The 12,899-nt window shown below is 32.4% G+C and overlaps 1 protein-coding gene across 1 annotated transcript; it reads left to right on the forward strand.

Moving 5' to 3' along the window:
• Positions 1-7,668: 7,668 nt before the first annotated feature.
• LOC107641691 (laccase-11) lies at positions 7,669-10,161 on the forward strand. Its single transcript, XM_016345164.3, has 5 exons — positions 7,669-7,830; positions 7,950-8,101; positions 8,171-8,544; positions 8,645-9,568; positions 9,811-10,161. Exons 1-5 carry the CDS (start codon positions 7,708-7,710, stop codon positions 9,939-9,941), a joined length of 1,704 nt encoding a protein of 567 aa, XP_016200650.1. The 5' UTR covers positions 7,669-7,707; the 3' UTR covers positions 9,942-10,161.
• Positions 10,162-12,899: the final 2,738 nt, after the last annotated feature.

A 12,899-nucleotide genomic window follows, 5' to 3' on the forward strand; every position in this document is an offset into this window, starting at 1 on the left:
AGCAAGATAACATCTCTGACAAAAATCAGAAGTAGAAATACCTCTTTGAAATCGGTAACTAGCTGTGGAAACTCCGTTGTTGAGGCAAAGCCAGAGCAGACACTTTATCTTCTCCGGTATTCTCAAGCGCCAAAGCCAAAGCCAATTTTCATTATTATTCCAGCCAAATTTCTTCTTCAATAGCCATTCATACCCGCTTTTAGTCGAGTAGGTGAGAGTATTTAAGTTTGTCCAAAACCAACCTGTTTTATCTCCTGCCTGCTTGATAGGATCAAAGAGCATCAAATCAAGTTTAACTTCTTCCGGAATCATTGTGCAAAGAATATCCCACCACCAATGCCCATGGTGCCAGACATCTTCTAACTTCAAGTGAGAATCAGAAATGTGCACAAAAGGAACCAAAGGAGCTAGCGTTCCACATGGTCGCCAAGCATGATACCAAAAGGATTGAGACATCCTGCCTGTACACCAATCAAAACCATCACGAAGCTTTTCTATTGTCTTATAAATCGCTCGCCAAGTGCTTGAAACATTATTAGAAAATTTGGGTGAAAAGCAAGAACTCCCAGATAAATATTTTGCCAACATAATTCTTACCCAAAGCTTATCTTTATTATGCAATAATTTCCAAACAAGCTTTCCGAGTAAAGCAAAATTTACACATTGAGTATCTCTAATTCCCAATCCTCCATATTTTCTTGGAGTGACAACTTTGCTCCACTTGACTAAATTTAAGCAACGCTCCCCCACCTTTCCCTTCCACAAGAATTGTCTAAGCACAGAATCAATCTTTTGACAAACCGAAGTAGGAAAAAGAGTCACTTGCATCTGATAAATAGGAAGAGAAGAAGCAACAGATTTAATTAAGCAAAGCCTGCCTGCTCTGTTAAGGAGCCGACCTTTCCAACTAGCCAGCCTATTCTTGATCTTCTCTAAAGAGTCCGAAAAAATAGATCTAGCAGCTCGAGAATGATTAAGGTTCACCCCCAAGTATTTGCCTAGGTCACTAGTAAAAGGAATATGAGAAACACCAGACAACATTTCCTTCCTTCTATTAGAGATATTTCTAGAACAAATAGCTTTAGATTTTTCAATGTTAACCTTCATACCTGAAGTTTTACAGAACAACTCCAAGGTGTGCACAACATTCTGAACTTGACTTTTCTTCGCTTTACAAAAAAGGAGGAGGTCATCTGCAAACATCAAGTGAGAAACTCTAGGTCCCCCTCTAGAAACAGCCACACCATCCTAAATACCCTCGTCAACTTGTTTGGAAATGAAGCACGCCAATCTCTCCATGCACAAAAATACCCTCGTCAACTTCAAGGAGATATTTTTTTTGTGTTTGAAAAAGATAATGAATTATGACAAAATATTTTAGTAAAAATAATCTTTATATCACTTTTTATATACATGTATAAGGAAATAATTTTTTGTGATAAAATTTATGTGTTAGTTGCAAAAGAAATTTTACAAAATTTTAATATTATTAAAAAATTTAACACTTTTATGTCTGTAGGAGTGGATTATTTAATTTAATTTTTTTAAAAAAAATATTAATTATATATATTAAAAATTAACTATTATGTATTTGTATAAAAATACATAATATTTTTTTATATATTTTTAATCTATATTTTATATTTTAATATGTATTTTATATGAGGGATTTAATTCTCTTGTGTTTTAAAAACAAATTTAATGGTATAATAATTAAAATATATGTTAATAAGATTAAAATTATATTATCATTAAAAAATTTGAATAGGAAATTAATATTGTGTAAATATTATAAATGACACAAATATATATGAATAAAAATAGATAAAAATAACTGAGTAATAATTTCATACATACTTGAATTTAGTTTGTGATGTATATTTATTAGATTATTTTTTTAAAAAAATATTTAAAATATTCTAAAATAATGTTATTGTGCTCTAAAAAAAATAAATAAATAGGGCAACGCTCTTTAAATGCTATAAACTATAAATCTTAATTTTTGAATTCTAAATCCTAAATTTTCAATCCTAAGTTTTAAACCCTAAATTTTAGTAAAGTTTAAACTCTAAATTTAAAGCATTAATATAAAATATAATAATGTTAAACTAAAATTTATTTAATTGACAAAAAATATAACATTCCTTACTTAATAAAAAAATATTTAAGAATTATCTTTAAAATTATAATGTTAGTCTAATTTGATGAAAATTCAATAACAATGTATTTTACATTAAAAGTAATATACTTATATATATGAATTTGAGAGAGATATTATCAATTTTTTTTTTAAAGAGAGACATTATCAATTTAAAATTATCAAAATTAACTAACTAGTTATTTATGTACTATTTGTACAAAAATAAAAAAATTATAATATAGTAACTAAAATATGATCATCACCGTATATAAATCTTGAATTGTAGGTAAAACTACTTTTATATAAATTGAAATTGTGAAAATATATAAAATGACAAAAATACCTTGTTTGAATTATTTTTATTAAGTAGGTTATATTAAAAATTAATTACTAAAGTGTATTTTTTGTGTGTCTTGATTAGACTCTTATATATAGAATTTAACAGATAATTATACAATAAAATAAATTATAAAATTTAACATCATTCACACAAGAGCATAATATATAAGAGCATAATATATAAATTCAATAAATGTGTCCCATTACAATTTTAAACTAATAACACTTGAATAATATTTATGTATCATCGTATGAATTAATATTTGTAAACAAATATTTTCATCATATAGCAACAATATATACCTCCTAATGAATTATTATTTCTAGGTAATGTATCAAAACTATATTAATAACAATCAAAAATAAAATGTATACATATAGTATATTAAAAATTATTTACTAAATTAATTATTTATATAAAATATATATTAAAATACAAAATATATAATAAAAATAAGGGATAAGTATTGTTTTGGTCCCTCACATTGAGGGTCGGAATCGAAACCGTCTCCAACGTAATTTCCGATTTAGAATCATACTTAACGTTTTTTTCGTATTAAAATCGTCCTTTTAATTTTTTTTGGACAAAAATACCCTCACCACTACCAACATAATTACCTCCTCCACCAGCACCACCACCAACACCACCACCACCACCACAACCACCACCACCACCACCATCACCACTAACACTAACACTAACACCAACACCAACACCAACACTACCACCAACAACCACAACCACAATCACAACCACCACCAACCACCATCACCACCACCAAGACCACCACCAAGAAAGCAGGAAACAACACCACAACCACAACCACAACCACAACCAAGACCACTACCAAGAAAGCAGGAAACAACACCAAACAGAAACAAAAAGCAAGAAAGCAGAAACAAGGCGTGAGGCGGAGGCGGAGGCGGCAGAAGCGAGGTAGAGGCGGCGACGTGAGGCGGCGAGGCGTGAGGCGGCGATGCGTGAGGTGGCAGAAGCGAGGCAGACTCCAACGGCAATGGCTCGCCGTCCCCCTCCCCCCTTTCCCCTTCTCCCTCCTCCTCCCCCTCTCCCCTTCCCCCCACCCCCAGCCCCACCCAGCGTCCTTTCCCCCTTCCCCCTTCGCGCCGCCGTCCCCTCCCCCCTCCCTTTCCCCTTCCCCCTCCTTCTCCCCCTCTTCCCTTCCCGCTACCCCCACCCCCACCCAGCGTCCTTTCCCCCTTCCCCCTTCGCGCCGCCGTCCCCTCCCCCCTTTTCCCCTTCCCCCTCCTCCTCCCCCTCTCCCCTTCCCCCCACCCCGCGTCCTTTCCCCCTTCCCCCTTCCCCGTCCCCGTCCCCCTCCCCCCTTCCCCCTTCCTCTTCTTCTCCGGCTTCTTCCACTTCCCCTCCTCCCTCTCTTCGCCGCCGGCGCCGTCCCCCCATCCCCCCTTCCCCTTCCCCCTTTCCCTCCTCTCCCCCTTCGTACCCTTTTCTTCCCCCGACCCCACCAACGAGTTTCTTTTTTTTTTTTAATTTATAATTTTTTTTTATTATAGAGGTAGTATAGGAATAAATTAAAAAATTTTATTAGAAATGATGATTTTAAATTCGAATACGACTTTAAGGATGATTTTAAATCAAAATATACATCATGGACGAGTTCGATTCCGACCTTCAACGTGAGGGACCAAAACAATACTTATCCCTAAAAATAATATAATAAATATATTATGTACAAGAGAAATACATAAAAAAATAAGGGGTTTTCTTGCCGATGTTACTATGACATTGTTAAAAATGTGAAATTTTTTATATTAATTGATATATATGTATATATATATTTATCAAAGTATAAATCAATAGTTGACTTAAAACATTAAAAATTAATATTCAAACCGTCATATATATTTTTACTTTTTTTGCACATACCGAAAAATAAAAAATAATATTCCAACGAATAAGAGTTTTTTTTTTATTTTTCAAATATATAATAAAAAATGTTTTACACCTAGTCCACCCACTAAAAAAATTTTGATCCATTAATATCTTATAAAAGAGAAAAATATTAGATAATATTAATTTAAAAATTAGACAAAAAATAAAAAAAATATTAACACCTAAAATTTTTATACAGTATTTTTTTAACCATCTTAAAAAAAAATTACATATCAAATGGTCTTTTAAATTTACTGTCACCTTTCATTTCAACATTTATTCGTAGAGTCATTTTTAAGTTATTGTTTTTGTCTTTTTTTCTTCTTTATTAAAGAATTATATTCGTCATTTTATAAAAAACTACAAGACAAATAAATTTACCTACAATTTAATCGTACAAGAAACATTAAAGTTCCATAAAAATACTATGGCATACATGATAATTTTCCTATATAATGTGGTGTTGCACCGGTGTCAGGCAACCAGTGTCAGGCAACCATGATGAATCGGAAAGGACTGAAGGTGTAGCATGTAAGCATATAACGTTCTTTAATAAGACTTATTAAGAGAAATAATGTTTATACTAATTTTTTACATTTTTCTTATACATCTTTATTTTATGACATAAAAGAAAAAAATTTATTTATTCTTTTCCATTTTTATTAATCACTTTTAATATATACATAAATATAAAATATAAAAGAGATATATAAAAAAATAATGTATATATAATAATAATAAGGTGTGGACTCTATTCAGTATGAATGACACATTTTACCTTTTATCTTAGTATCTTATAAATATTTAATTGAAAAATTAGTATTAGTGATCATTTCATCTTTAAAAAGATACAAAGGTTTGTTTGTTTGTGGCTGTTGTTTGTTTGTTTATTATTGCTGCCCTTCAATTTTTGGTAAAACCAAATAGATGTAATGTAAGTGATTTCAGAGAGGAAGAATAACTTTCTTAATTTGAGTAATTAATTTAGAATTTTAAGATATGCATACATATAATTCTTTGAATAATATTAAAAAGTCGTAGCTAGTCTAGGTTAATTATCACTATAGATATATAAAAAAGTTCCTTGCTTCAATAATTATTCAAATTTCCAATCATATTGGTATTCTGACGAGATCTCATAGTCTGCATTTATTTTCTGGTAGACAAAATTACAGAAAGATAAAATTATGACAGATAAGATAGATTACGTTTGTTTATAAAGATAAAATACTGAGATAAGAATATAAAAATATAAAATTATATTTGATAAATGAGATCTAAATAAAAATATTGTATTATAAGAGACATTAATTTAGTGTATTTTGTATTTATCTTAATGGGAAGGACACTGAGACGTTAATGAGAGACGACACAACTTATTTTTTATTTTTTTTATTATTTTTATTAATTTTTTATAATTATATTTTTTATTATTATATTTTTCTTCTCAAATTTTTTAAATGAAAAAAAATGAGAATAAATTTGATTTTTATAAAATTTTTGTGTCTCTATCTTTTATATATTGTTCTCATAACCAAACGCATATAGACAGACACATTGTATCCAAAGACACTGAATTAGTATATTTTATCTTCATCATGACAGAAAGAACATTGAGACACTAACAAAAGACACAACTTATTTTTTATTTTTTTTATTATTCTTGTTAATTTTTTATTATTATATTTTTTATTATTTTTTTCGAATTTTTTGAATAAAAAAAGAATAAATTAAATTTTTATAATTTATTTTAGTTTATTACCAAATAAAATACAATAACACTAAATTTTATGTCTTTATATGTTCTAAGTGTCTTGTCTTATCAAATTTTCAAAACTAAATACGTCATAAAGAGATCTCTAAATCTCTAACAAATAATTAAAGCTTTTGAAACTCGTATATTTCTATCAAAGGAGTCACTCAAATAAAGACGTTTAAAACATCTTTTTTTAAAAATATTTTCTAGTAATTAAAATTCAATATATATAATCAATTAAACCGTATTCTTTTTGTTAAAATTAGATAAGATAAATTGATTTAGAAAAAAAATCGGTAAACCAAATATTAAATCGGTCTAAATTAATATTTTTTTTTATAGAAAATGATTATAAATAACCTTATTATAAAAAATGACTAAATTACTCATATATATATATATATATATATATATATATATATTTTAAATGTTGAAAACCCTAAATCCTAACCCTATGAAGGCACAAAGAGAAGAGAACGGTTCGAAATTAGGGTTCTTAAAATTATATAATAAAAATAATACGATTTAATCATTATATGTATTAAATTTTAATTATTAAAAAAATATCTTTAAAAAAAATATTTTAAACATATTTATTTAAATGACCTTTTTTATCACACGAATAAAATAAGAAGCAAGACCCTCTAGTATTTGACAATTGTGCTTATATACAAGATGATCACACAACTTATTATGGATATGGATCATACAACAGAAAACATTTTGGTTTCACAATTAATTTGCCCAAAAAATTATATTATAAAAAGAACATGATCGAGTTATTATTATTTTTTGTTTCAACAGTATAATAAGCAACAGAACAGTCCATCACTGAAGAAACTTCTTAGTATGGAACCAAGTCACCAACGACAAAGAATGGTCTAAAACAAGCAAAAGATTTGGTAGCTCTTGTAATAAAAGTACGATTTAAGCAAATCATGATTAAAATATGATTTCAAATAATGATGAAACACATAAATAATAAGATCATATATAGCCGATACTATTTTACAACACATGAGGAGATCAGATCCTGTCGGTAGTAACACCGATGTTTTACCATTATCATGGCATGCATGATAAGCACATGTTTTTTCTTGCATTAAATTTTTTGAGAAATATTCACTAGCTAGAACGGCAAAAAGAGTTTCCGGCATTAGGCATTAGCACACTAACCCTTCAACCATTACTTCTCCTTAAAGATAAAGCTTAGGCAATGTATATTAAGGTTTGTTTGGTTTCATGTAACTCTCACATTCAGCTCAAAAACCTAGCTCAGCCTCTACGGATCAAATAAAACTATATGGCCTGTTACCTGTAACATACATATATATACATGCATATCTTTATCAGAATTTCGCTTACAAGTTTACATGTACAACTCATTGAATTACCAACTAATTACTCTAAGGTGTATTTTTATTAATTTAATTCTTCATGCAACAAACTGAAAAGTTCTTTCTACCTTCCCATTATTATTCATATATAAATACTCCATATCTGCTACTACATGATGCATTAATCATACACGAATCAAATTTTCAAACAATATACGCAATAATGGCAAGCTTGTGTGGTTTCATGCATAACAATGTCTTAACCTTTCTCCTCTGCTGTATGATGATTGTTGGCTTAATAATGCCTTCACCATCTGAAGCTGCCATAAAGAAATACAAATTTGATGTGAGTTATATTTGTTTGACCATATCAATTATCATAATCTACTGCTTAGATATCCATGCAAAAATGCAAAACAACTTCTCTTGATTTATATCTCATTTTTCTGCTTTCTACGTACACAGATTCAATTGAAGAATGTGAGTAGGCTGTGCCATGCAAAACCCATTGTAACAGTAAATGGAAGGTACCCAGGGCCAACTGTTTATGCTAGAGAAGGAGATAGAGTACAAGTCACTGTCACCAACCATGTACAATACAACTTGTCCATTCATTGGTAAGCCAAATTAATATTTTAAATTGTATATTATTCATGACTTAATTATTAGTTAATGTTAATACATAGGCATGGGCTCAAACAACATCGCAATGGGTGGGCTGATGGACCAGCTTATATCACACAGTGTCCTATTCAAACCGGAAACAGCTACACTTATGACTTTAATGTTACTGGGCAAAGAGGAACACTGTGGTGGCATGCACACATTCTCTGGCTCAGGGCCACTGTGTATGGTGCAATTGTCATTATGCCTAAACTTGGAACACCATTTCCTTTCCCACAGCCAGCTAGAGAGTTCGAAATTCTCCTAGGTGAATGGTGGAACAATGATGTGGAAGAGATTGAGAAACAAGGGACCCAAATGGGAGTGCCACCAAATATCTCAGATGCACATACAATCAATGGCAAACCAGGACCTCTATTTCCTTGCTCTGAGAAGCGTAAGGAAATTAATTAAATATTAGTGCATGAAATTAAACATATGTTTTTATACTATGCTCTTTATTTGTTTTAACTGCGTATTTGTTTCAATTTATTCAGACACTTATGTAATGGAGGTGGAACAAGGGAGGAGTTACCTGCTGAGAATCATCAATGCTGCACTCAATGATGAACTCTTTTTCGCCATTGCGGGTCACAACATGACAGTTGTGGAGGTTGATGCAGTTTACACAAAACCATTCATCACAAGTTCCATACTAATTGGACCAGGACAAACCACAAACGTTTTAGTCCATGCCAACAATGTTCCAAGCAGGTACTTCATGGCCGCAAGGGTCTTCATGGATGCTCCAATCTCAGTTGACAACAAAACCGTGACAGCTATATTCCAATACAAAGGCATCTCAAACACTGTGATCCCTTCTCTTCCTAAACTTCCTGCTAGAAATGACTCAGCTCTTGCACTGAGTCTCAACAAGAAACTCAGAAGCCTAAATTCTGATCAATACCCTGCTCTTGTTCCTCTCAAAGTTGATAGAAACCTCTTCTACACTATTGGTTTAGGCATGAATCCTTGCCCTACGTGTGTCAATGGAACAAGATTGGTTGCTTCATTGAACAATGTCTCATTTGTGATGCCACAAACTGCACTTCTTCAAGCTCACTATTTAAACCTCAAGGGCGTTTTTAGAACTGATTTTCCTGATAGGCCTTCAAAACCTTTCAACTATACCGGTGCGCCGCTAACGGCAAATCTTGCCACCTTAACGGGGACACGGCTTAGCAAGATTGCCTTCAATTCTTCGGTGGAGCTGGTTTTGCAAGATACCAATCTCCTCTCAGTTGAGTCACATCCATTCCACCTTCATGGATATAATTTCTTTGTTGTTGGAACTGGTGTTGGTAACTTTGATCCATCTAAAGACCCTGCAAACTACAACTTGGTTGACCCCATTGAAAGGAACACCGTTGGAGTTCCCACCGGTGGTTGGGTAGCTATTCGTTTCAGGGCCGATAATCCAGGTAAAAACACTGTTTAAACACCACACACAAATAAATCATTAATATTAGGGAGACAAAAAAAAGTAGAATCTAACTTATTTAGCAATAATTAATGAATACTAAATAAGATAATATCTAGTTGTTTTTGGCTAATTTTTTTTATTATTAAACATTTTTGCAAATAAAACTACAAGTCATACAAATATTTCTCTTAAATAGTCATATTCTTCTTCTGTAGTGACATTTTTCCCCTATGTATATAGGTGTTTGGTTCATGCATTGTCATCTGGAGCTGCACACTGGTTGGGGATTGAAAATGGCTTTTCTTGTTGAAGATGGACCAGAAAAAGATCAATCTGTTTTGCCACCACCAAAGGACCTTCCCATATGCTAGCCGTCTACACTAAATTATAGGAAAACAAGGATTGTATTGTATTGAACGTTTTTTCTAATGTTTTTGTTGTGTTCTTTTATTTGTCTGCTTAGCCTTCCGCTGGTAAATTTTGCAGAAGGCTTTTAATTGTGAATTAATAAGAACAGAGGCAATGCAAGGAAGCTTTTTGGGATTTATTTTGTTGAATTTTCAAATGTGATTCATTACTGTTTTCTTGTTATTTTTGTGAGGGTTGATTTCTAGCTATGATTGAACTCAAAGTACATTAGTTACGAGACTAACACGGTTACACTAAATCCACATTGATTATTGTTATATATTAATTAACTTTATAAGGTGAATTATATGATAAAGATGTAAGTTTAAATGTCTTTTTTTTTTCATGGGATGAAAAAGAGATTGAAAAAATTAAGATTCATATTTTGAACAGTAATAAAATAATAAAAAAAACTATATATTTTTTTATACAATTTTAATCTGTATGGTAAAGTGTCCCACTTTATAATAACATAAATATAAAAGAAGTTGATTAGAGAGATATGTGTAACAATATATATCAAGTAACTTGGTCATTCACTCGCTGGCTTAAATTAGTTTTGGAATTCAAATCTACTACCTTGTGCATGAATTAGGGTTTGTTTAGGCGACATTCTAAAAAAAAAATTTTAATGATCTTTTTTTAAAAGATTTTTTATAAAAATAAAAGTGATTTTATGTTTGAATACTTTAATTAAAAGTACTTATTTAAAAGATGTTATTGTTTGGATAAAAAATACAAAAGTAATTTTATAATAATTAAATTACTTAAAAGAACATTCAATCATAAAAGAGTTTATTAATAATAAAAAAAATAATTATTTATACTAATTTATTTGATCCGATAATTGATCTCTTATATTGTCTCTTATTTCTTCCATTACCCGAACATCTTCTTGTGTTGGTTATTTTCATTCATTAATTTCAAAATTTGTTAATCCATTTTCTATAGTAGTATCGTCATCTTCATTGGCTTGTAACGAAACAATATCTTTAAACTTTTGCAAAATACTTATGTCATCAGAATCCATCATTCTTATAAAATTATGAAGGGTAAAACATGCAACAATGATATCACGCTGGGTTTTAAATTTGGCTCTTAATGGCATATTTTGTAGTATCTTCCATCTTGCTTTGCATACTCCAAAAGTCCTTTCAATTACTATCCTTAAACTTGAATGACAATAGTTGAACTTTTTATTGTTTGATCTAAAATTTGGCACTAGTCTAAATTGTGAAATATGATACCTTGTATAACGATAAGGTCCTAAGAATCCCTTAAAAGTTGGATAACCAGTATCAATTAAGTAATATTTACCTGAAATACATTAAAAAATATACAAAAATCAAGCCACATATTATCATGAAAATGAATGTAACTTCAAAATAAACTTAAATGACATAACTAACCTTTTGGTGGATGTGGAAAATTTAGTTTTTTCGTTCGAATAACCTCCATAAAAATTCTTGTATCATGTGCAGAACTAGGGGTGTGCAAAAAAAAAAAACTGGTTTCACTGAACTGAATTGAAACTGAACTGAAACCATAGTTTTTATGAAAACCAATTTATTAAAAACCAGTTTTTATGGTTCAGTTTAGTTTTAAACCAAATTAAAACTGGTTTTATTTAAACTCTAAATTTAGTTTTTACATACTCTTTCTCTCTCTCCCTTCACTCTCTCTCTCCTCTTTCTCCCATCCTCTCACCTTTCTCTCTCTCTTTCCCCTTTCTTCCTTCTCTCTCTCTCTCTCTCTCTCTCTCTCTCTCTCTCTCTCTCTCTCCCCTTTTCCTCTATCCCCCTTCTCTATCTCATTTCCCTCTCTCTCCCTCTCCCTTTTCGTCTCTCTTCCTCTCTCTCTCTTTCTCTCTCTCTCTCTCTCTCTCCCTCCTTTACATCTCTCTTCCTATTTCTTTCTCTCCCTCCTCTCTCTCCCCCTCCCATCTCTCTTCGTCTTTCTCTCTCTCTCTCTTTCCCTCTCTCTCCCCCTTCCTTCCTTTTTCTCTCTCTCCCCCTTCCTTCCTTCCTTTCTCTCTCTTCCCTTCTCTCTGCCTCTCTCTCTCCTCCCTTCTCTCTTTCTCTCTCTATCTCCCTTCTTTTTCTTGTTCTCCCCTTTCTCTCTCTCTCCCCCTTCTTTCTTTCCCTCCCCTCTCTCTCTCCCCATTCCCCTCCCTTCCCCCTTCTCTCTCTCTCTCTCTCTCTCTCTCTCTCTCTCTCTCTTTCCCTCCCTTCTCCCTTCTCTCTCTCTCCCTCTTTTTCCTCTCTCTCCCCTTTTGTTTTTCTCTCTCCTCTCCCTCTCTCCCTCCCTTCTCTCTTCTTCTTTCTCTCTCTCTCTTTTTCCTTTTTCTCTTTCTCTCTCTTATTTCTCTCTCTCCCCCTTCGTTTCTTTCTCTCTCCTCTTCTCTCTCTTTCTTCTCCCTCCTCTCTCTCTTTCTCATCTTTCTTCCCTTTCTTTCTCTCTTTTCTCTTTCTTTCTCAACCTTCTCATACTCTGTATCCCTCTTCTCTGTCTCTCTCCCCCTCTTTTCTCCAAAATAAGAGAGAGAAGGAGGGAGAGAGAAAAGAGGAAAAAAGAGGGAAGAAGGAGAGATAGGAAAAAGAGAGAGAAGAAGAGGAGGAGGAGAGAGGAAAAGAGAGAGAGAAGGGAGGGAGAGAAAGAGCGCAAGAGAGAGAGGAAGAGAGAGAGAGGGAGAGAAAGTGAGAGAGACAGAGAGAGGGAGAGAGATAGGAGAGGAAGAGGGAAGAAGAAAGAGGGAGAGAGAGATAGAGAGGAAGAGGGATATGGGAGAGAGTGAGAGAAAGGGATAGAGGGAGAAAAGGGAGAGAGAAAGAAAGGGGGGAAAAAGAGAGAAAAGGAAAAGAGGAGAGAAAGAGCGAGAGAAGAGGAGGAGGACAAAGAGAGGGGAAGGGGGGAAAGAGCGG

The sequence above is a fragment of the Arachis ipaensis genome, chromosome B5, assembly GCF_059453495.1.
Source record: "Arachis ipaensis isolate K30076 ecotype BB chromosome B5, ASM5945349v1, whole genome shotgun sequence".
Classification (NCBI taxonomy): domain Eukaryota; kingdom Viridiplantae; phylum Streptophyta; class Magnoliopsida; order Fabales; family Fabaceae; genus Arachis; species Arachis ipaensis.